The 22740-nt window shown below is 39.6% G+C and overlaps 2 protein-coding genes across 10 annotated transcripts; one reads left to right on the top strand and one right to left on the bottom strand.

The window, feature by feature from the left end:
• Positions 1–6: 6 nt before the first annotated feature.
• On the bottom strand, positions 7–7319 carry drc3 (dynein regulatory complex subunit 3). 2 transcript variants are annotated; one of them, XM_044050631.1, is made up of 13 exons: positions 7220–7319; positions 4117–4316; positions 3920–4036; positions 3630–3796; positions 3395–3541; positions 3145–3264; positions 2943–3055; positions 2689–2863; positions 1510–1641; positions 1359–1429; positions 967–1090; positions 346–477; positions 7–246 (listed from the first exon to the last, which is right to left on the bottom strand). In XM_044050631.1, exons 2-13 carry the CDS (start codon positions 4274–4276, stop codon positions 115–117), a joined length of 1590 nt encoding a protein of 529 aa, XP_043906566.1. In that variant the 5' UTR covers positions 4277–4316; positions 7220–7319; the 3' UTR covers positions 7–114. The 2 variants fall into 2 exon arrangements, with proteins under 2 accessions (XP_043906566.1, XP_043906565.1); XM_044050630.1 differs by lacking the exon at positions 7220–7319 and adding an exon at positions 4716–5482.
• LOC122785046 (TOM1-like protein 2) lies at positions 5451–22385 on the top strand. Of its 8 annotated transcripts, XM_044050623.1 has the most exons (17): positions 5451–5550; positions 9867–9951; positions 11300–11378; positions 11794–11943; positions 12124–12258; positions 12341–12484; positions 13033–13149; positions 14054–14187; positions 14315–14357; positions 14789–14797; positions 15412–15583; positions 15981–16095; positions 16511–16586; positions 17339–17413; positions 19334–19393; positions 19900–19936; positions 20062–22385. In XM_044050623.1, exons 1-17 carry the CDS (start codon positions 5499–5501, stop codon positions 20205–20207), a joined length of 1629 nt encoding a protein of 542 aa, XP_043906558.1. In that variant the 5' UTR covers positions 5451–5498; the 3' UTR covers positions 20208–22385. The 8 variants fall into 8 exon arrangements, with proteins under 8 accessions (XP_043906558.1, XP_043906559.1, XP_043906560.1 ...); XM_044050624.1 differs by lacking the exon at positions 14789–14797; XM_044050625.1 differs by lacking the exon at positions 17339–17413.
• Positions 22386–22740: the final 355 nt, after the last annotated feature.

The raw sequence follows: 22740 nt of genomic DNA, 5'->3' as shown, positions 1-22740 counted from the left end.
AAAACAAAACGTGAAGCAGTCTTTTATTATCTCAACCAGTGGGAAAAAAACTGGACAATTAGGTTATGGAACAAGAACAGATAACAAGTGATACTAGTTGGACACACACAATTGTTAAAGTTGTCCTGGAGGGTGAGGTAAAAAATCATGGAACAGAAACTCCTCCAGCTGCTCTCGCAAATAGTCTGTATATCTGAGGATGTCTGAGACGCATGTGCGGTTCCGCTTAAGTTCTTTGTCTTGAATCTGTAATAACACATAAAAAAAGACAACAATAACAAGACTGTGAGTTCGGGAAATTGTCAGTTTTGGGGTGCTTGCTCTGAGGTAATTCCACCTCCCTACCTCTTTAATGAGAGCCACTCGCCAGGCATCGACACGTGTGACCAACTGAGTCTCTCTGTCATTGATCTTCTGCAGGTGGTTATCATGAGCGGTGGCCAGCGCATCCATCACTGTGTCTTTGTCCATAAACAGCTGCACAGGGAAACACAGGTGTGAGAGGCTGAGGGCACTGACACAGGTAATGAACCATGTCCTGACACCACATGACCAACTGAGATTAATCTCTGTCATCCCCAGTAACATTTTGATATGATTCTTTTATACGGTATATTTTCATATTTATGCGCTAAAGTTAACAAGAGACTGTCAGGATTTTTTTTAAGAGAGCGTAGCTAAATTATAACACGGGAGTGTCAACATGTGCAGATATTATGTTGTCATTTATTAAACTTAGACTCAGAGAAGCTGTATTCAACGTAAGATTAAAGTTGTCCAAACCAACTATGATTATAGTTATTATATAATTATATATTTATATTATATTATATTAATTATAATTAATAAAATGTACTGAAGTTTTAGAAGTAAAAGTATTAAAAAAGTGAGTACAGATACATGAATTTTGTAGTAAAGTACAATAATGAACACTGTCCGTCATATGTTAAAAAAAAGATAACGTACCATTCTAACTTCATCTGGCATGTCCTCATCCCGATTGTCCATGGCCACTTTCTTCAGAGTTGCCACAGCGATCTCTTGCACCTTCCGGTGATAATTATCCTGTAACTCTCGACACTGGGCAAATGTATGATTGGGTCAAAGAAGTCATTTTCCGCATTATTTACTGCATAATTGACAAAACAGGCAACTGTACTCGGGACTCGGGTTTAGTTCAAACTGCACCCAAAGCATGGACAGCCATGACTGACATCATACTGTGGTGAATTCATTTGACATTTCATTAAGATACATTTCCTCCAGAATATATTTGCTGTATAAATGTCAACAGTTTATTTACAGTTCAGTTGTAATGATTTAAAACTACAATGGTAATTCATGGTCAAAGAGGATATATCCCTTGAACAGATTCAGTGAAGTTGGCCACCATGTCTGAGATGTTGATTTCCAACTTTTTGATGATTTCCTGAAATGAAATGGTGGGAAGTATTTCATCTGTCTTTACAATACTGTATATACTTTCAGCTTATTGTCGACAACACCTACCTCCAGCTGGCTGACCAGCTGAAACTCCAGTGACATGAGGCTGGTACAAAGCTGTTCGATTTCATTACTGTGGTGGCTGACCTTGACCTCCACTATGTCTGGGTCTGATAACTGCTGCAGCTCCAATAGCATCTACATGAAAGTATGATAGTAAGATAAGAGAGTTTTTAAACGGTCTTTCAGCAGATTTTAAGGGCCAATGTGTTACATTTACCAGGGTTTGTTGACAGAAACTGAATATACCACGCCCATACATACAATCCCATGGATTTTTGTAGGCTTAAATTAATTCATATATAATTCTATAAGGTAGCCAGTGCACTGGGAGGTAATCATGCAGGATCACTTGGAGCAAGTCTAGAAAAGTGAGATTTTAAAAGGGACTTTCAAGAGGACAGTGTGTTTGCTTTCCTGATCTCCTGCGCTAGGCCCTTCAACAACTGAAGGGGTTTGGTCACCTGTTGTTACCATTAAATGGCCAGTAATGACCTGCTGGATGATCTCAGGTTCCATTGTGGCTTGTCCAAGCACACAAAGTGTGAAGGACCCAATTGTAACAACAGAAGTTCTTAAAAATTCTAAATTCTCAAATGGACCGGGGGACAATTATGTGTATTTTTGTGACTTCGGAATAAGCCACCAAAGGAGGCCGCCATTTTGTGCTCCTGTGTTTTGTACAGCAACCCAAATGGACAAACTAGGAAAAGTCACTAGTCCACATGAACCAAAGAAGAAGAAGAAGGAGGAAGTAGCAAAGAGAGTCGTTGGGTGCAAAACTGGAGATGGAGTTGGGAAAGAAAGTCTAAATCCCTCCTGGTATCTGAAGCCCACCATTGTTGGCTGGAATGGCAGCCCGTGGCCAAGTGGAAAGGGAACTTGACTTGTAACCGGAGGGTTCAAATCCCCACCAAGCCAAAAAAGGCAAGGTACCCAACCCCCAATGCTCCCTGGGTGCTACACAGTGTGGCAGCCCACTGCTGGGTTAATAAAATTCAATTCAATGCTTGGAAACAAGAGATGTGAGAATAGACAGAACCCACGCGCACTTAACAAGAAGATGTAAACTCCACACAGAAGACTCTTGAAGCACCAGCACTGCCCCACAGTGTGACCCAACACTAGACCTTTAATGTTTTCAAGATTCTTGAGCACAAGAATTCATTATCCTTCTCAGCTCACCTCTTTATGTTGCTGCTCAAATTCTGCCAATATCTGTGCTGCTCTCTTCTGGTAATCTGTCACAGCCTGAGTCTGACCACTCAGGAAGGAGTTCACCTCTGCCTCTCGTTGTTTATGCTCAGCCATGCCCGCTTCAAACAACTGCACACAAAGTGCCACCATTTGCTGCTCAAATGTAAGCGCACGGTCAAGGAATTAAGCCACAGATTAATACGTCAGAAACACCTGCACGAATGAGAAGAAACAAAGGATATGATTGAAGCAGAGGGGCCACTCCTGCTACACAGTGTAGTGTCTCTGCCTCTGGATCATCTTTGACCATGCTCTTAAACAGACATGATCCATTGAGGAACTCCACAAAGGCGTCCTGCGGGGGAAAAGGACGGACATTAAAGCTGTGTGCATTTTTCAGACAACAAACATTAACTGCACCACAAAACCAGAGCTTTACGTCACCGTGTGTAATTGGAGTTCAGCTTTCTGGCGTTTTTCAGCATCCAAAACTTGTTGTTTTTGCAGCTCTTCGTGTCTTGTTTCCTCAATGACACAATAGTACTTGATAGAAGCTTCTTTTTTCTGCACATATAGACACATGCCGTTTAGATATACACCAACACAAACTGGCGAAAGCATAGTTAAGCTTTTAAACAAAACTAGCCCAAATGATATATGATTATGTCACAATTGTATCTTTCTTTATACTTACCGTCTTCTCATTGAATAATCTGTAGTCCAGACACATCAAGTTTGGAAAGTGAGCAGCAATAAACAAGGTGTAATCATCCTCCTTGGAGACGGGATTTCCATAGAGGTTGAGGGTGAACAGATTCTTGAATTTCTTGAGATAGAGCACCTTTGAAATTTATTTGATTTACATTAGGTTGTGTATACGTACAATTCATAATTCAAATACGTGACAGATTATTTAAATATTGTTTTACGCTGTCCAGCTGTTCAAGGAGGTTGTTTGCGAAGCTGAAGTTCGTCATTTTCTCAAGCTCATCCATGTTTTCAATGACGGAGATTTTGTTGTCAGATAAATTCAGCAATTCAAGCTTGCGCAGAGACTCCAGACCTTCAATTTTCTTTATTCTGTTAAAAGACAGATCTAAAAACACGTTTACAATGATGGAGGTTTCATCCACTGGGCTCAGATTTTAAAATCTTGGTGTGTTTCAAGACTTGAACCATTACAAAATAAGGGTACAATAAATACAAAGCTTCATCTTACTGAGCCAGGTCAGATTCAACAGATGATCCAGGCCCTCAATCCTCTCTATGAGATTATTGTTCAGATCAAGTCTGGTCAAGGATGTGAAGTCCCTTAAGTGGCTAATCTTCAAGATGTCTGTGATCAAATAAGTTCTCAAATTGATTACCCAAATTCCTCTTCCAAAAAAACAAAACAATAAAGAAGTATGGACTCACTTAGGTATTCCAGGCGTATTTTGAGGACATCATTAAAGTGTTTTCCCTTGGCCTTGTCGACTCTCCCAGCATGATTTTGAGGCGTTTGCTCATCGACTGCTTTCTGCAGAATCTCGTCACTCATCAAAATGGGCTCAGATTTATCACAGAATCCACTCATGCTGACAGGGCTGTAGTTTCACTTTACTTCACTGTTACCTCTGCACATACAAAAGTACATCATATTTATTATCAATGTGGAGCTCAGTTTATTCACCAGTAAATCAAATTACCTTTATTTGTATGGCACCAAATCACAACATACAGTACATCATCTCGACACTTTACATAGTAAGACCATACAATATTATAGAGAGAAAACAAAACCCAGCATTGCCAGCACTTGGCGTCATTGGTGAGAAAATACATAATTTCCTTTAAATATGAATATACTTCTGGCAGAACCAGACTCATAGATGTAAGATCTGTCTCATCTGATTGAGGTTAAAGGAGAAAATGGGAGAGAGAAGGTAGAGCAGGGAGAAACAATAAAATAAGACAAAATACTGACCAATAAAAACACCATATTAAGATGATTATATAAAAAAACAACTACCTACCAAGACAACTGTAAAAGTTATCTGCTGTTTTCTCAAGAACAGGGCTACACGTGTAGCACCTCGATAGTCCCCTGTTGTTTACAAACTGTTGCTAAGCAACTGGTTGGCTTTAAGCTGCGTTCAAGGACGGTCAGACGCTTCTGTTCAGAATTATCCCTTATCTTCCGAATGCACTTGCTTGGCTTATATCAATGCAGACAACACAATTATAATGGTTAACTAACATTGCCAGAAAAGTTTGGGCAGTTTTTTTGCAAAACATTTTTTCCACAAATGCAACTACGAAGTCAATAACAGTAAAACATATTTCAAAGTTTCAAACAACGTTTCATCATTCAACCACTCCAATCCAAATCAGAATCAGAATTGAACTTGCATAAAAACAACACAAATTGATAGTGGTATCCTAGGACCATTCTCTTACAGTCATAGGTTTTCTTAATTTACTCTGCCTTAATCTTTATCATGAGCCTATTTTAATCATATCTTCTAGTTAATGTGTTGTAAAGCACCACAACAACAACAAAAACGCATTTCACGTACGTTAACTCAAACATGGACAACCAAACAGAATTCTGATTCTGAAAACGGATAATTACATGTACAAGACATTGTGTATTGAACGCAGCTTGAGTTGTTAAATATGATTGACATAGCTTTTAGTCAATCATATTGGGCTATTTGGGCGTCTTGACCAATGGATTCGTTTGTAGGCGGGACTTAGTAAGAGCCGCTTCTGGGCCTCAGCCTCTGTCATTCTTGAGCGGATTGTTTGTTGTCAAAATGGAGTTTTTACTCGGCAATCCGTACAGCACTCCCGTGGGCCAGTGTGTAGGTACGTTAGCTTTCAAATCATTCATTACAGGTGCGACACTTTCTCCAACATACTGAGTGTCGGCGGGAACACACATTTGGTGTTTTCTGTTCGGGTTTGCCAGTGGAAACAGCGAGCTAGCATCATCACAGCAAACGTCATCCACTTGGCTTGAGCTTCCCGCTAATGTTAGCTTGCTAATCTTACCTGACTGAGTCGTATTTAATCGCAAGTCATTATTAACCAGCTTTTGTGAAGACGTTTAAGACAATGACATAAGGCGGTCAGTGTAATGACACGATTTGTAGAGACTTGTAGAACCGAAACCAAGTTGCAGTTGAGTGTTTCTTTAAGTTGCTGAAGTAAAATTGACTACACTTTTTGGTTGGATGAATAATATCGATGATGAATACATGGTGGAGCTCTGGTGCTCATTGGTTCCGCAGGCACGAAGACAGACGTGGCTTATTTCACACATCCTTTTGTTTTTGATTGCGTCAGCCTTTCTACATCTTTCCCATTGTTTCCAAATTTCATAGTTCAACAAACTCCACCCAGCCTCGTTGTGTCTGTATCTTTGATGATCGCAGATGACGGTGATCACATAAGTTTGGGACTTTTCTATTCCTCTTCCATTCACCATCTTTAACTCTCTTAGATGATTTCTTACACTGACAGTGGTGTGATTTGCTTTTACATTAAGTAATAAGTATAATAATTTGGGATGAGCTGATACTCAGAGTATTTGATACTGTTCAAAATCACTGGATCAGATATGGACAGATTCAAATGTAGAACACTATCAAAAATAATCCTAAATATCACATGCTTTGCTATGCACAGATTGTAAAAATGTCATTAAAAATCAGCAACAACATTTCCGCTGATTCACATTGTTGGTTGTTTATTTCGTATTTATGTTGCACAGTTGGATAATTGTATCTCTTGAAATAGCTTAAAATGTCTAGCAGACATTTGTTAATAGCTTCATAGTTGAAAAAGTCTAAAATAACAGAATCAGACTGATATCGGTAGATTGTCGAGTTTGTGTTATCAGTGTCAGACATAAAATAGTGGTATTGTGCCAACCTTAATAGTAGTAGTAATAAATAGACCTCTATTTAATCAGCAAAGCCTAATTGAGACTACACATTTCTTTGATAGTGTCTAAAATAGGCAGCAGAACATTCAACCGTGTTACTACAAGTATCAACTGACAGTAAATCTGCAAGAATCATAAAACACTGTATCCATAAGATCTCAATAAAATATGAATTTAAATAAAATATAATACAGAATCATCCAAAGTTACATCACAAATACATAAATGCAGCAGTCAGCGATCAAGGGTATTGTGAAACATATGTTGAAATCTGAGTGTTGTAATTGTACAGCATTTTCTGTTTTATAAAAATTATTTGACATTATTTAAAAATAATATGCAAAATATGTCTGATTGTCACAGGCTAAAATGTCTCATGTTCTTAAGCATACCCAACTTGTTTTTCACATTTTTAGGATGGAACGTAGAGAAACTGAACACACAACTTTACTCAAGCTCATTGACGCAACTAGAAACAAACTGTTTTGAGGCCGAAATTCTTCCTTCCTGACCACCTACTGGTCAGCTGCTATGTGCCATGACGACTAAGGCACCAATTGCACACATCAAGTCCAGTGTTTTACTCACAGACATTCCTCTTGTTCAGGCAGTGAGCGTCATGCTGTACATCTCAGATTTTCCCATTTGACATAGATGGCTGTAACTGCAGCTTGTGTCTGTGTTTGCTGAGTTGCTGCACTGTGTCGTTCTGAGCCAACTGTCTGGCTGTTAAAGCAAGGTGAAGGATCAACTTACCTGACAAAATTAGAAAGAGACAGACAGAGGAGACATAAAGCAACTGATAAGAGATACAGAAAAGGACAGAAAAGGGTGTTGCAGGTGGTGAACGATGTGTGTGACTGTGTGCCTTCTGTACATCTCCTTTTGGTCACTGCTTGTCTTCAGAGCTGAGAAATACAATCTTTACAAATTAGGATAGGCAATGTCTGTAATTGCTGACAATACAAAGGTATATTCATGTAATTTAGTTGATTACAGTCCAAAATGCTGATGCACCCATGATAAATCAAAGCAGAAATGATGACAATGTGGATTTAGTTTGGGAGTCTGTAGAGCTCTGAATATTAAACAGAAATGTAAGAATTTCTACCACTTTATCTAAATGCTGGTTGATTGTATGTATTGTAAGTTGGTGTTCCCTGAACATAATCACTACTATTTGTGGGACACATTGAAGAATAAATAAATACAATGAAGACAAAAGAGGACAAGTATAAAATACAGCACGCGTTTTAATGAAGTGTGGGAGATTTGTGGCTTTCTTGGCAGTGCGTGGCACAGCTTTCCCCTGGTAAAGCCATGTGATCTACTGGTTTCACTGGTGTGTTGTTGATTCCCAGGACCGGAGGGACTGACACAACATCGAGAATGAATGCACTCAGCAGGCATTTAACTTCATTAGCAAGGCTCTTATTGTTCAGGGTCATTGTAACTTGTTTCACATGGAGAAATCACATGTTTTCTTTTCCTCTCTGCCACCCATGCTCTGCCCCCTTTAACCTGGCACTCCCCTTAAGGAGATTATACGGGATGTACTAGTGGATGTGGCTGGTTAATTTGTCCTAACTCATGTTCTTGATGCTGTTTACAACCAAACACAAGGGCACATTAGTGGTTTTTAAAGGCAGCCTGTGTTGAAATCGACATCATATTTCTATTTTTGTATAACCATCTCTCTGTAATTGCCCAGTCCTCAGTTGTTGAGAGAGGGGGGTTGGAGCATGAATAAGTCATGGCTATTAGGCTCCATGGCTGAGACTCCTAAAAGGAAGGCAACATGGCCCAGTGAGAGTTTTCACTGCTCGCTGTAGTTTAAAAAAAAAAAAAAGAAGGAACATTTTTTTTGTTTCACTGAAAATCCCACCCCAGTGACTACTATTCTGAAACAGATCAGCTTTCACAGATGGGATGGATGGACTTGGGGGACAGGAGAGGAGGGGAGGAGAAGGAGTGTGGAACACACTGTTGAATGCAGTAACAGTGTATCACTGTAGCTTCTCACATTCTGAATCACAATATTTCTATTAATATTTTTATTTAATGGTAAGTTGGAGTGTCCAGGTCTCTGTGGCCACTTCTTGTATAAGTTAGGAGTGAGCACATAATACACATCACACCCACCGTCAGCCTCACTTTCTTCCGTGATGGTAGATTTCCACTGCTACTATGAAGGAATGATACGCCTTATAGTCACTTTGTATTTCCAATATAAAATAAGTGGAACAGATTTTTGCAGGACTACCTCTCATACAGCACCTTTACGACCTTTACAAGTGCAAATGGATCAAAGCAAGACATGAAAATGTTTTCTGTAGTAGCTTCACATTATGGCTACCCTGTAACTCCTGGGTGGGCTGTTGTAACACTAGTTGTGTTATAAATGGTAAATGGTCCGTATTTTATTTTTAGCACTTTTCTTAGTCTTGATGACCACACAAAGCCGTCCCTAATGTGTTATAAATGTGCAGTGTTAATGTTGCTAATATTTTGTCATCATATGATGACATCATCAGTCATATGTTGTGGAAATTCAGAGATCCTAATAGGTTAACATAGTTCATGTTAACCTTTGAGTTAAAGCAGTGGTCATCATTGACTGGCTGTGGTCACTCAGGACATCCACACAGTGCTGTCACACCATAACATAACATGTATGGTGCATAAGTTGGCTGATCACATTACTCTTGTTTTTAGTAATAGGATCTGATGTAAACAGTATTTTATGTTAAAGTTAGGAAGGTAAAGTAAAACAGTTAAGACGACACCTGTGTATTAGGTCATCTTCTTTGAGGACTTAAAACATTTGAATCACTGCAGTCGTTACAAGGAGACTTTTGTACACAACAGTTGATATTTTCAATGTTATGCAAGGCACAGGCTTCTTTAATAATTGTATAGTGACTTTGGCGCAGGCGACAACTGAGCCAGACTAAAAATGCAGTATCATGCTTGTAAGTGAGACAGCTGGCACATTGCAAACACTGGCACGGGCACCAAAACTAAAGCTTTCTTCAGCAACAGCCACAGTGCTGCTTTAGGCTTGGTGCAGAACCAAGAATAAGCAGAAGAACAATTAGTGTATGTTCTCAGTTTTAAAACGTCCCTGGCTCTCACTCTCTCTGTTACAACACCAAACATCTTTCTATTTAACACACTCAAATATGAACTAAAATATTGATAATGTTGTGGTTGAACTGTTTATGTTTTATTTTAGAGAGGGCCACAGATGGAGGACTACAGAATGAGGACTGGACCCTCAACATGGAGATCTGTGACATCATAAATGAGACGGACGAAGGGTGAGCTTCATGGAATTCATGATTGTGGTTATAATGTTCTATAATATGTATGTTTTTCATTTAATGTATGCAGAACACGCAAGATCATTTGTACCAAAAAAAATGTAATGAAATTGTTTTGTTTTATCTCTCGCTAGCTGACTGAGTATCAAGCAGTTAATACACTGACTTACTGTGTTTCACCAGCATACACCACACGACAGAAAGCCTTTTGTTTTCTATAGGTGTCTGTGATGGAACGAATGCAATTCTTGTACCAGCCTCCTACACCGAAAGATGCCCAGCCTACAATGATTTACAAGATAGCATCTACATATAATTAGATTTCTTTTCAATATCAGTGCATTGGAAGATCAGAATTATTTTTGATTACATGCTCTTTCAACTCATACATTTAGACAGTTTACATACAGATGTGCATGTGTTGCTAACTCTACTTTATTAGGTTGCAACAACACTAGGGCATATAATGACAATCTAAAAAATTCATGAACATATTGTTCTGCCTGTGATTTTCTTCACATACAATAACACTATTAAATTACAATATTAAGTTACAGTAGGGCTTACTAAAAGGACATTTGCATACTTTGATTAAATGTGTTTTGTAATATTTTTATTGCAGTCTGCCTTCAGTACTGTCCTCTTTTCCGTTTCCCCCAGCATTTCACATTCTCTTCATGCCTACACACACTCATTGTATTGGCATGCGACATGGGTTCTCTGTCACAGTCAGTGGCACATGCAGTGACAGAGAGCGTGTTCATCTTCACAGAACACTAAACGTCTTGTCCTCAAGATGTTCGTTAGGTCAGACAATGTCTGCTTCACCCCGGATTTGGATTAAATATTTTTTTGCCACTTTGACCAAAGAATAAAAAGAAAAGAACACAAATTAAACTCTGTTAAATAATCTTAAACCTACTAGGGACCTAATAGTCACGTAGCAGACAAGTGTCCAGAGATGCCGAATGCAAAACACCTCAGACTTAATATAAGGTTCTGTCTCCAATCACGACTAAATAAAAGTCTGGTAGAAATGTGAACTTGGTAAATATACAAGAAGCTTATGTTTGGTCTCGTCTGCAGTTAAAAGATCGGCAGTCGCAGGCACAGAGCCAATGAGCTCTTCATGCTTGGACAGCTTTGATCCTGTTCGTTGGAGAAACACAGTCCCGCGAAAGCAAAAAAGAAACAGATGGTGTGACGATACATCTCGGGTTTTAGTCAGACTGTTGCACTGACAGACTGGTTGGCATGTGTTCTTGTGGCACAGAAACAAATGCATTCCAACAAAGATACTGTGCCTACACTTAGTTTGGTTCTTTTCTCCCTTGTTTCTCTCTAGGCCAAAAGATGCCATGCGAGCACTGAGGAAGAGACTCAGTGGCAACAAGAACTTCAGAGAAGTGATGCTGGCGCTAACGGTAAGGTGGCAAATCGGTGGGCTTTGTGCCATTAAAGTGGCTTTAAACCTTAGAACTTTTTGTGAGCCTTTCATTCTCATAAAGCCTCGTCCATGCCGTTGTTGTTGCTTTACAGCATTTGTATTCCTCATTAAAAGGTTGCTCCCTGCATTACACCTGGCCTCTCCTGATCTTTTACACCATTGCGTCTTTTCTCTCAGCTGCTGTTGGTGCTGTTTTTATCTGACATTTGTCTGACATTGCTCGTCTTTCATTTTCTTTATAGCAGCCATTGCCCCCCCCCCACATCTTTGATGAACGCTCCTCTGCTCTGTGTAATAAAAGCATCCTGACTGAGATGTTTTGTGAACAACAAGTGTGCTTTCCTTTCTCTGCAGACCTCTGTTTGTGTGTGTAATCCTTTGCCTCTCTGCAGGTACTGGAAACATGCGTAAAGAACTGTGGTCACAGGTTTCATGTCCAGGTGGCCAACAGAGATTTCATCGATGGCGTTTTGGTTAAAATCATCTCCCCGAAATCCAATCCTCCAACTATAGTTCAAGACAAAGTGCTATCGCTCATACAGGTACTGAGCTTTCTTCTTTGTCGCTCTTGTCAGTATTTCAATGATGGTCTCATAATTGTGTGAATGTATTTGCTCACAGAGCAGTTAAAACTATTCATTTTTTTTACTGTGACGTAATACAGGAACTGGGATATAAAATTATAAAAATTACATTTGTCCTTTGTGTGTGTGTCTCGTCAGGCCTGGGCCGATGCGTTCAGGAGTAGCCCTGATCTTACTGGCGTCGTCCATATTTATGAGGAACTTAAAAGGAAAGGCATTGAATTCCCAATGGCAGACCTGGATGCACTGTCTCCCATTCACACGCCACAGAGGGTGAGAAGAAAACACATGAGTTGCAAACACATGCATTTTCACTCAGCAGTACTCTAAAGGGCTATTATTTTTCTTCTACCAGGGTACTCCTGAGGTGGATCCGGCCATGATCAAGTACCTCGCCCCTAAATCACCTGCTGTTGAGACTCCGAAACCTGCCCCGACTCCTGTCCCCGCTGCGCACGTCTCCACCGTGCCCGGCCCCATCATAGCTACCCCTGAACAGGTGACATCAACAGCTGTCTTTGACCAGTCATATTCATTTGTACTTTACTTGTTGCTGTAAGCCCATTTTGCATGTACGAATACATTCATTTCACTGGAGATGTGTGCACCAAGGAGAGCAGTGTGGTCCCGAAGTGCATCTGTTATGACGTGCAACACCACACCATAATAGAGCCATAATAATACCATAATATCTCAACTTCATGGAATGCAGCCTTTTTAGCACATCTTTTTATACTTGGGCCTCATATGCATGTCAAACGGGTGTTTTTTCTTTTATTTTCTCTACATACGGGGTGAGGGAAAAGCACTAGTAATCCTTTAATTTAGATTTTTTTTTCTTAGCCTCACTGAATTACTTCATTAATTCAGGGAAGCTGCAGAAACTTTCCTCATCTCTGCTCTCCCAGGTTTTGGTTGCTTAGTAACAGCAAGCAGGGCAGAATTGCATCGATGTGAGGCTTTTTTCATGTGTTTTTAAACGGTTTAGACGCTGCATGATAAACGTCAATTTCACGAACATGTGCCTTTGACTCTCTGTGCTTTCAGATCGCTCGGCTGCGCAGTGAGTTGGACATAGTGAGAGGAAACGTCAAAGTCATGTCAGAGATGCTAACAGAGATCGTCCCCGGCCAGGAAGATGCCTCTGACCTAGAACTGCTGCAGGTTAGATGAATGGACAGCACAGTTCAGTGTGTAACTGCACACATGCAACTCATGTATTCATTATTTATTTTGTGTTTGACCATATGATTTCATGTCACAATTAACAGTGGGGACATGGTGTGATTGGTTAGTGTTTAATGTGGTTTTGAAAATGCTCTAAATCATGATGATGAATCCAGTGAGGATTTTTTTGTTCATAGCCATCTGTTAAGAGGTCACAGTTGTATCACTCTCTTACTCAAAGACAGCAAGGAGATTCAGAGCAACAAGCTTTCGACACTGCATGTCTATCAGCTTGAGATTTTTTCCAAACTAAACTATTTGCAGCCACTAGGGGGCGTGGTGTCTTAGGTTTTCAGAGGTAACTCCAGCGCAGCTTCTCATCATTCAGCTGGCTGTGGTAAAATTCTGTGAATTGATCATTAACCAGTGGTATAAAAAGTTTAATCCCCTTAGATAAGGTGAACTTGGGTATTTGTGTCAACTGCAAACTTCTGACTTTGTGTTCAGGAACCCTTGCTAGTTAGTTTTGATGGTTATGTAGGGGATTGTCAGACTGATTTGCTTTCTTTTGTCCTCACTGGTTTTAGAAAATGTCTGTGGCACTGAGTTGTTTGGAACTCGTAAAAGACATCCATTTATCATAAATCTATTTCCTCCATTTTAGACAAAACTCTCCACCCACTCTATCAAAATTGAACGATAGACTTGGGATGTGTCTGACACTTGATGATTTGTTACTACAACACTGAGCCATTAGTTTATATACAATTTCATTTGTACAGTATGTGTGTGAGCATGTCCTCTGACTGCATCTCACACTTTTTCTCTTTGGGTCTGTTTTTAATCTGTTGAATTATCGGTCAATGTATTGATCTATATGTGCATGTGCCAATCTTTTAAGGAGTTGAACCGGACATGCAGGGCGATGCAGCAAAGAGTGGTTGAGCTGATTTCACGTGTTTCTAATGAGGAAGTGACCGAGGAGCTGCTACATGTCAATGATGACCTCAACAACATTTTTCTCCGATATGAGAGGTACAGTCAACTAAAACATCCATTAGAGTTTATTTCATTAGCAAAACAGGAGATGAAACACACCATGAGCGTTTGAAGGCCACAAAGAATTATGTTGAACATTCAAAAGTTTTTGTGCTGTTCACAGGTTTGAGAGGTGCAGGTTGGGTAGAGCGGCGCAGAACAATGGGGTAAGTGCCATCAATCACCACTCTGCATGCAAAGCAATAGTAGAAATCAAACACCGCCAATTTTCTCTCAGGATTACCTCTATTCTGTTTGCTTTAAGCCTGTTTTCAGAAATATTTTGACAGCTACATTGCCTGTGGCATTAACTTTGGGGATGCTGTGAGGGACGTTTCAAACACAAACGAGTCCACGTAGCCATTTGTTGTGCTAATTTCATCGTGTCAGTGTCTGAATTCACACACTCCACAGCAGCATTGATATGTTACATAAGTGCAGAGCAGAAACTGTTCCAATGTGCTATTCAAAGTGTACATTTGCCAGTATCAGTGATTTGCCAGAGGACTGGGATGTCTCTCACTGCACCCCAAATAGCTGTTTGTGTCTGCATTAAGATGATCTTTCTGTGTGCTCTGTCTGTTTGTGTTGTGGCTAGCTGTCAGAGGCAAGTATGACACCAATGCCATGTTCAATCCAAGCCAGTGTGCAGGGATGAACAGAGTGATGAATGTTAGCACGTCTGCTCTGTGGAGCTAACGCTTAATCGACCCATACATTGTGTCAACATCAGTGACACTGAAAATAGAATAGATAGTTTTCAGATTGTCCCCCTCTCTCATCCCTCTTTCTTTCTGCCTCGTATATCTGAAGTCGTGTGTTGTTTATTGTTTATACTACCCATAGACTGTATATAAAAATGTATGTAGTCCTCTGATTTGAAAAGAAGCCCAGGAAGTAGGACAGAAGTAGCAGTTAGCCTCTAGGAGGCGAGTCCACTAGTGGGTCTACTTCTACTCCACACGATTTATAACATCAGTAAACATTTTCCTATTTCACATATTTCTTCTTATTATTTATCGTCTAAAATACATGATAAAGCATTGCACATAGGTGCCTGATTGCTCTCTGGCTGCAAAGACTGTCAATTCACTCGTCAAATATACAGTACATGATTTAGTCCCCGCTGTTGTTTCTGTGTCTAGCCACTAGTCCATAACTACTGACCCACAGTGTTGTTCGAGATTGTCAGTTGTATCATTTGCTTACCCCCCCCAACAGATGTTGAATGAGGCCACAGAAGACAACCTGATAGACCTGGGCCCTGGTTCCCCTGCTGTGGTCACACCCAGGGTCACATCCAGCCCCCCACCTCAGTCCACTGTTGGGGCCACTACCTCCCCACCTCATCACCCCACTACAGCATCACTGTCCACTGCTCTAGCTGGCCTTGGTAAGAACATAACATGCATGCTTTAATATATGTCCTGCCTTATTCACTTCCTCATCAGAGCTGTAGCACTCCCCCCAGTCTGACAATGGAGATTCAGCAGAGTGTAAAAGAAAGGCTCTTAATCTGACTGCTAATGGGAAATAAGGCCATCAACGTAATTCACTGCACAAACCTGATTAAAGCGTAGATATATTGCATTTCTTATTTTGTAGAGTATAGGCAACCACATAGTGCTGAATGGGAGAATTTAAAACTTCAGTCAAACTTAAATCTGCAGTACATGTATTTTTCACTTCTTTTTTTTTGTTTCTTAAAATCATTTTACCTAATCCTCAATTTTTCCACCTTTCCTGTCCTTCCTCTTTTCTTGTTCTCTTCTGTGTCCATCTCGCTTCAGATGTAGGTGCAGACAGTGTGAGCAGCACGCTGTCGTCTCTACCGGGCCGCAAACAGGATGACTTTGACATGTTTGCCCAGACCAGGAGTAGCTCGCTGGCTGAACAACGCAAAAAGTAGGTCTGGATTTCTCTGTGGTTGTGGTCTGAGCCCAGGTCCTCTCATGATGCTATTCAGGGTCTCATTTATTTCAAAACCTTTTTCAGTATATTAAATAAATTCTACCCTTCTACACTTAAAAACTGTAATGGCACACAGCTGTGTTTTTTGTTTATGTGTATTGGCCCTTACCACATTTTCTTAAATGAGCTCATTCCCTTCATTATTATATCCTAGAATAACCTATTTTCTTTGCCAAGATATTTTTGTATTTAGCAGTATTTTGAACATTTTGGGCAAAGACAATAAACATCAAAGGAGGTGAGACAAATATGTGTTAAGTGATCTGGCTGTTGGCTGTCTTGTGTGTTGTTTTTGTTGTGCTGCTTCGGTGCTGTATCTCATCCGTTTTGTTTATTGTTTTGCATGCAGTGTAAAGTATGAGGACCCACAGGCCCTGGGTGGCCTGGCCTCAGCTCTGGATGTGAGACAGCACAACACAGGAGGGGTGAGTACATTGATGCACATGGGCAATAAAGCTTTCACCCATGTGGAGTGTGGGTGCTGTGTGTTTTTTATTTATGTCAAAGGTTCCTGTTCCAGTGTGTGGTCTTTGGACACTCTGTGCACGTGATGGTCTGTATTACTGTATGTTCAACAGTGATATTTATCTTGTGTGCAGTGGAACTTGAATATCTTATATTTTGGTTGCTGATATGTTTGGTACTCAAAACTGGTGCAAAATCTCTCAGATTCTTGCATTTGTCATGGGTAAGTTCATTGTGGATAATTAATGAAAAACATAGAATGCCATTTCAAAGTGGTTATCAGTTTTTTTTTTCTCCAGCTCCTGTTTACTTTTACAGTTTGCACAGAAAATCAAACACAAAGGGTCACATTTTAAGTTCAATATATCCTTGTTGGCCAATGTATTTGAATGGTTATCACAAAGTACACAGATGATTGTGAAACTTGAAGTCACACAGGCACAGACAAACACACAGCCAGTGGTGACATACCATCCATTTTTAAGTTACCTCAGGTGCTGTTTTGAAGTCATCTGCATTTTCATCTCTATGGAATGAACCTTTCTCCCATTATTTTTTTTCTCTTCGCATCATTTGTCTCTTTAAATTAAAATCTTCTCTTGCATATTTGACTTTTCCTCTGTCTCTCTCTCTGCACTGTATGCTGTATGCTGTGGTAGGGGCCTGCTACCTTTCTTCTCTTGTGTAAGGTGTTGTTCTGTTGTTGATTCAGCTGAGGGTAAAAGGTGATGATAACCCAGCAGATCAGGAGCTGCCCATAGACAGCTGGCTAATTACCCAAGGAATGGTGAGGACTCCATCCTCAATGTGTCCTCCTCCTAACACTCCCTCATGTCTGCCATCACTCCTGCAGTCAAGCTCCTCCACCATCACCCATGGCCCTCATATGCTGCACTTCATAAGCTGCATTTCCAGCCTCATTGCACTACTTTGTCCTAGAATGCTCAAGGAGACCAGAACCCACAAAATCTTTCTCCTTCTCACCACCTCCCATATCTATGTAGTTCAGATGATATACTTTAGTGTTGGGCAATATGACAATACATATACCACTGGTTTTGACATATTTGTAATACATTCAATAAGATTTATTTTTATTGATTGCGGTAAAATTAAATCTGTTGGATTTTATGTAATGAAATTATTTGTTATACCATTCACTTGAAAAGCCAGATAACATATCCGGCATTTGCAGACCAGTTGAATTTCCAGAAAATGCATTATTATGATCTACTGTTTTTTTTTTTATCCATATTGCTCAGCTCTATTGTAATTTATTGACAAGAGCACTAAACACTGACCCCTCTGTGGATGAAAAAATTAGTATATCTGGTCCTTGGGAGCATCCATCTGCTGGATCCACCTCTTAACAGTCACAAACTAAAGTAATGGAGGAGTACAGATCCTTAAGCTACACAGCAAACTAAGTCATATCATCAAAGATGAATTTTAATATCACACTGATAGTAAAATAACATCAGAGAACGAAAGATTAAGATCATTAAAAGCAGTTTGCTGTGTAGTGGTGAGTATTTGTTAGCTGTTCTCTAACAGTTTGTGGATTTAAAATAATACATTAGGAACCATGAGTTACAAACTTGCATGCCCAAAATAGATTGACTAACATTTTAGCATAACAATTCATTTGTTGTAGGTTTTTCCAAAATTAAGGATGAGGCTTTTATCACTATAAACTGTGACTTGTGATAGGGACACAGAGGTGTTATTGATCACTTCTCCACAAGTATCTTCCCTTACACACCTGCTGTGTGTATGTGTTGTTTTTTTTCTTCTATGAATGACCTTCACTGACCCACTGCTGTGGCTGTTCTTTTGATTTCCTTATTTACTCCACTGTGATCTCACAAGGAACCCCCATCAGTGTTTTTCTAACAGGACCTTAGAAAAAAAAATTTCTTACATCTGTTAACGGGTAGGCAGCGAAAGGACCAGGAAAAACTTGACACCTTTTCTGCTTTTTTTTTCCTAACAAAACACATGCATGTACCTTCCTTCCCATGTAAATAGCTACCTAAGGGTATTTGTGTCATCATTTCAACTCGCTTTTTTGCCCCATTTACTGCTAGTCCTGACTGTCTGTTGACATCGCCGACATGAATATAAATGTCCATCATTCACTCTAACATAGCTTTCATAATAACAGTCACGGCACACCATGCAGCATTGCTCACGTCTCGTGTGCGTGTGTGTGTGTGTGTGTGTGTGTGTGTGTTTGAGCGTGTGCGCTCCACGTTTGTGTTTGCTTCTCAACAGCCGCTTTCAGCTTTTCCCAACCAATCAATCTCTTAATCGGTGTTCTAGTGATTTGCTCATTAACTAATGATGTGGACTGATTAACACTGCTGTGTGACATTAGCCGGCAGCTTTTGAGCCATGGCAGCTCCACAGAACTAATACGAACAATACACAACCTGAGAACTCCCATGTTCCCATGAGTAGCAGGGTGTTGCACTTGATAAAGCAGTAAGAGCACAGAATCCACAGGGGTTGAGTGTTGGCAAAGCAAATTTTTCTTTTTTGTTCTAATTTTGATTTGTTTTATTATTGTCATTTTCCTTCTGATCTTTTGGTGACACCTATTCTAGTTATTTGTGTGTGTGTGTTACAATTTTTGTTTTTGTTGTTGGGGTTGGGTGTCTGTGGCTTTGGTGCTGGCTGGTGGTTTGTCCATGGCTTTGCTCCATAGATCCCTGTCTCGCAGTCCTCTGTCATGGATGACATAGAGGAGTGGCTCTGTGCTGACGTGGTGAGACTTCTTTACCCTGATTTATATCTTCTCTATTTCTCCTCTACTTTCTCCATCACTTTTTTTTTTTTCTTTTGAGATAACATCTTTTATTCATCCACCTCATAACTGGGTACAAAAACCCCCCGTCCTTTAATTTATCATCCTTTCATTCACTGTTCACTGTTAACTTATTTCCAACAATGAGTGATATTTCTTCAGCTAACGTGACACTTATAAATAACAAGATATGCTGGTCTTACTTAACGTATATAGTACATGTGATGGTTGTGAAGTTGGGCTCAAGAAGGTTTCCTGTTGAGTCCAACTGTCAGAGGGGTGTGAAGGATGCATGACTGATGGATTCTTCATGAGCAACTTTGTATGGATTATTCTGTGTGATATTGACACTTTTGTGTATGCCTTGCTTTTTTAAACGTATATGGTCTATAGTTGTCATTGAAAACAAAGACAATTCAGTAGTTTCTACTAACGTGTATTTTCCTTTTCTTTTTCACCTTTAATAGAAAGGGGATGCCAGTGAGGAAGGGGTGACAAGTGAAGGTACAGACTCAATTAATGTAAACAGTTGTGTATGGTCCACTAACTTAAATGTGCTTATTAGCTTTCACACCTCCACTAAACCTTTAAAGCACACGACTGAAAGAAAAACAATTTATTTCCTCCAGAGTTTGATAAGTTCCTGGAAGAGCGAGCAAAGGCATCGGACACCCTTCCATCTCCTCCGGCAGCTAACCATGCTCACCCAGCCCGAGCCCCTGGTGGCTCCCTCAAGAAGGCTGAACGGACAGAAGATGCCCTCTTTGCCTTGTAGTCTGTTCCCCCCCGAGAACCTTGATGCCTCTCCAGGGCATCTGAAGGACTGTCTTTCTAGTGCCCTTTCAAAGCTATTAGCCGATCAGCACTGCTCTAGCAAGTGCTCTACTCCTCTTTGTCATGCTTGTGCCACAGTGTTGCTCTAATGTACAGAGTTCCAACATGTGTGCTGTGCATTACTGTGCTGCATTTAACTATATATGGATGTATTAACCTGTTGTATGGGATGTACGACTTGCAGACTTGCGTTTATAACATTCCGCTAAAGGAGGGCAACATTTTTCCGATGTGGTTTGAGAAAAAAAATCAAAAAAACATGGACTATTACTGCGAGATTAACGCAAAGATTGCTGCAGGTCCATGGATTGAGTCAGTATGAAAACAAAATTAGGACAATATTGTACTACATTCATCTGATTTCTAATTTATGCATTTATTGTTTTAATAATTTTGTTCTGTACTCTGTACTAGCTCTGTGGTTATGGTTGATCCATGCATTTTGTTTGTACACCAGATGGAGTTATAGTCAAAAAACTAATATGTGCAATGGTGCCTGAAGCAATGTAGATAAAATTATGTTAGCAGGCAAACTTTGCTAACTGGGAATACAACAGCTAAATCATAGCTAATCGTGTATGCCAGTATTTGTTTAACCAAAGGGATGTAGAAAAAAAACCTAAAATCTGAAAAGCAGTAGTGAAGAAGGGGAAGGAAGTTGGTCCATTGATATTTTCAGTCCTCTAAAAAGCTTCAACACTTAAACTAAGAGAAATATCTCAAACACTTGCTAACACGCGTAGCCGTTCCAAAGACTATGAAGGCTTTAATGACCAGCTAGCTCTTAATATTCCCTGCTCATCAATAATCATGTTGTTGTGTCATGCACATTTTCCTTCCCCTGCTATCATTAAGGTCAGTGCACTTTGAAGCAAAAACAAATATGTATTTTCTCCTTTATGTTTACAAGATGGTCACTATTTTTCTAGGGGATGGGAAATGGTCTTTAGATTGACTTCATTTTGCACATAACTTTTCTAACTGTGTAATTGCAGCTCCTGTTCCCACAGAAGTGGGTAGATGAACTGTCAAAAGTGGGATTGCAAAAAAAAAGTATTAGAAATTGCACAAAGATACAAGCGAACGTTGTTTTTCAAATTATCAAGCATTATAGTTGAATAAAGTACTCTTTAAGTATTAAAGGATGTGTTTGCATAGATGGGTCCTCACATATTCTATACTGAATAATGTATATACCTCAAAATACAGGATTTTTTAATTTCTGTATCTGGTCAAAATGTATTAGCTCATAAAACCCAGAAGGCAGAAATGTTAATGTATTATTTGGGCCCCTGATTGTGTTTTTTATAGGTCATGTAAGGAAAAACGTGCTTGAACCTGTCTTGGATCAAACAAACACAGTTATACATTTCATGCATGCAGTCAATTAAATTCAATTAATTTCAATTTAATTTTACTATCTCTCAAGCTGATTGTCCTGTTTTTAAGAGGAAGTCCATTTCAATCTTCAACCCTAATCAGACTTTCTTGTTTTATTAACAGTTTTCGCCATAATCCTCCCAGTGGAGAAGAAGAAGATATTCATGATTTGTGTCTATATAATCATTATGATTTAAATATTTAAATGCAGTTGTACCAGTTACAGTTGTAAAATCTATCACTAATGAGCTTTAACTGTCTTATATGCAGTATGGTTATATAGGTTCAGTATGTTTGCCAGCCAACTGAGATAATAGCATTAAATTTGCTGTTGATTAGTGTGTGTGTTTTTTTTTTTTTTTAAATCATGCAGGCTAAACATAAAGCATTCCTAAAATGAATAAAATGTTTTATGTATATGTACAATGTGTTTCTGGATCAGTAACAAAGTGTCATTGTGTGTTAATTGCTTTTATGAAGTCTTTATAGCAACATGTATTCCTCGGAATTGTGGCTATATCTCAAAATTGTTACTGAATGTCTTTTAATATAGATAAGGCAGCATTTAGTGAACATTTTGTGGACACAGATATGATGCTTATTTTCTGCTGTTTGGTCTCTTGTGGGTTTAGCTTTTCCATCTGCTGCCATCACATAATGGTCAGATTTTTTTGTTTGACCTAATGCACGTTGTACGTATGTAACTGCCCAATAAAACACTAGCAGTGTGTGACCTCTACCTCACAAATGTTTGTCGTTATTTTACTGTGAAGTATTGTGTGACATGTTCTCCCCTTTCCCTCATGCAGCTGCTGATGCAACCTGGCATCAGTTAGTGAATATCACTGTACTGGCCATGCATTGTCATGTGAACCCATCACCCCCCTCCCGTATGGTGGTTATAGACACATCAACAAATATGCTCATGTGCCATTTTACATGTGCCAAGCTAAAATGTAAACAAACTTTGTTTCCACCTTGATATTTTAAGACTTTTCCCCTTTAAAAGTCATGTTTTTCAGTGTGGTTAAGTTTCCACTAGCAGTTAACACACACATCTTATGACAAACCACACTATTGTGTTGATGAAAATG

Source organism: Solea senegalensis, linkage group LG19 (genome assembly GCF_019176455.1).
Source record: "Solea senegalensis isolate Sse05_10M linkage group LG19, IFAPA_SoseM_1, whole genome shotgun sequence".
Taxonomy (NCBI): Eukaryota; Metazoa; Chordata; class Actinopteri; order Pleuronectiformes; family Soleidae; genus Solea; species Solea senegalensis.
Note: the sequence above shows the minus strand (reverse complement) of the source record. Positions and strands in the feature narration are given on the sequence as shown.

Coding starts and splice junctions, on each gene's coding strand:
- drc3 (XM_044050631.1), bottom strand. CDS start 4,276: ATGAGTGGATTCTGTGATAAATCTGAGCCCATTTTGATGAGTGACGAG. Junction 1,642..2,688: donor TTGAGCAGCAACATAAAGAG/GTGAGCTGAGAA, acceptor ACTTTCATGTAG/ATGCTATTGGAGCTGCAGCA. Junction 1,430..1,509: donor AGCTGGTCAGCCAGCTGGAG/GTAGGTGTTGTC, acceptor ATTTCATTTCAG/GAAATCATCAAAAAGTTGGA.
- LOC122785046 (XM_044050621.1), top strand. CDS start 5,499: ATGGAGTTTTTACTCGGCAATCCGTACAGCACTCCCGTGGGCCAGTGT. Junction 11,379..11,793: donor AAGTGATGCTGGCGCTAACG/GTAAGGTGGCAA, acceptor GCCTCTCTGCAG/GTACTGGAAACATGCGTAAA. Junction 16,096..16,510: donor CTGGCTGAACAACGCAAAAA/GTAGGTCTGGAT, acceptor TTTTGCATGCAG/TGTAAAGTATGAGGACCCAC.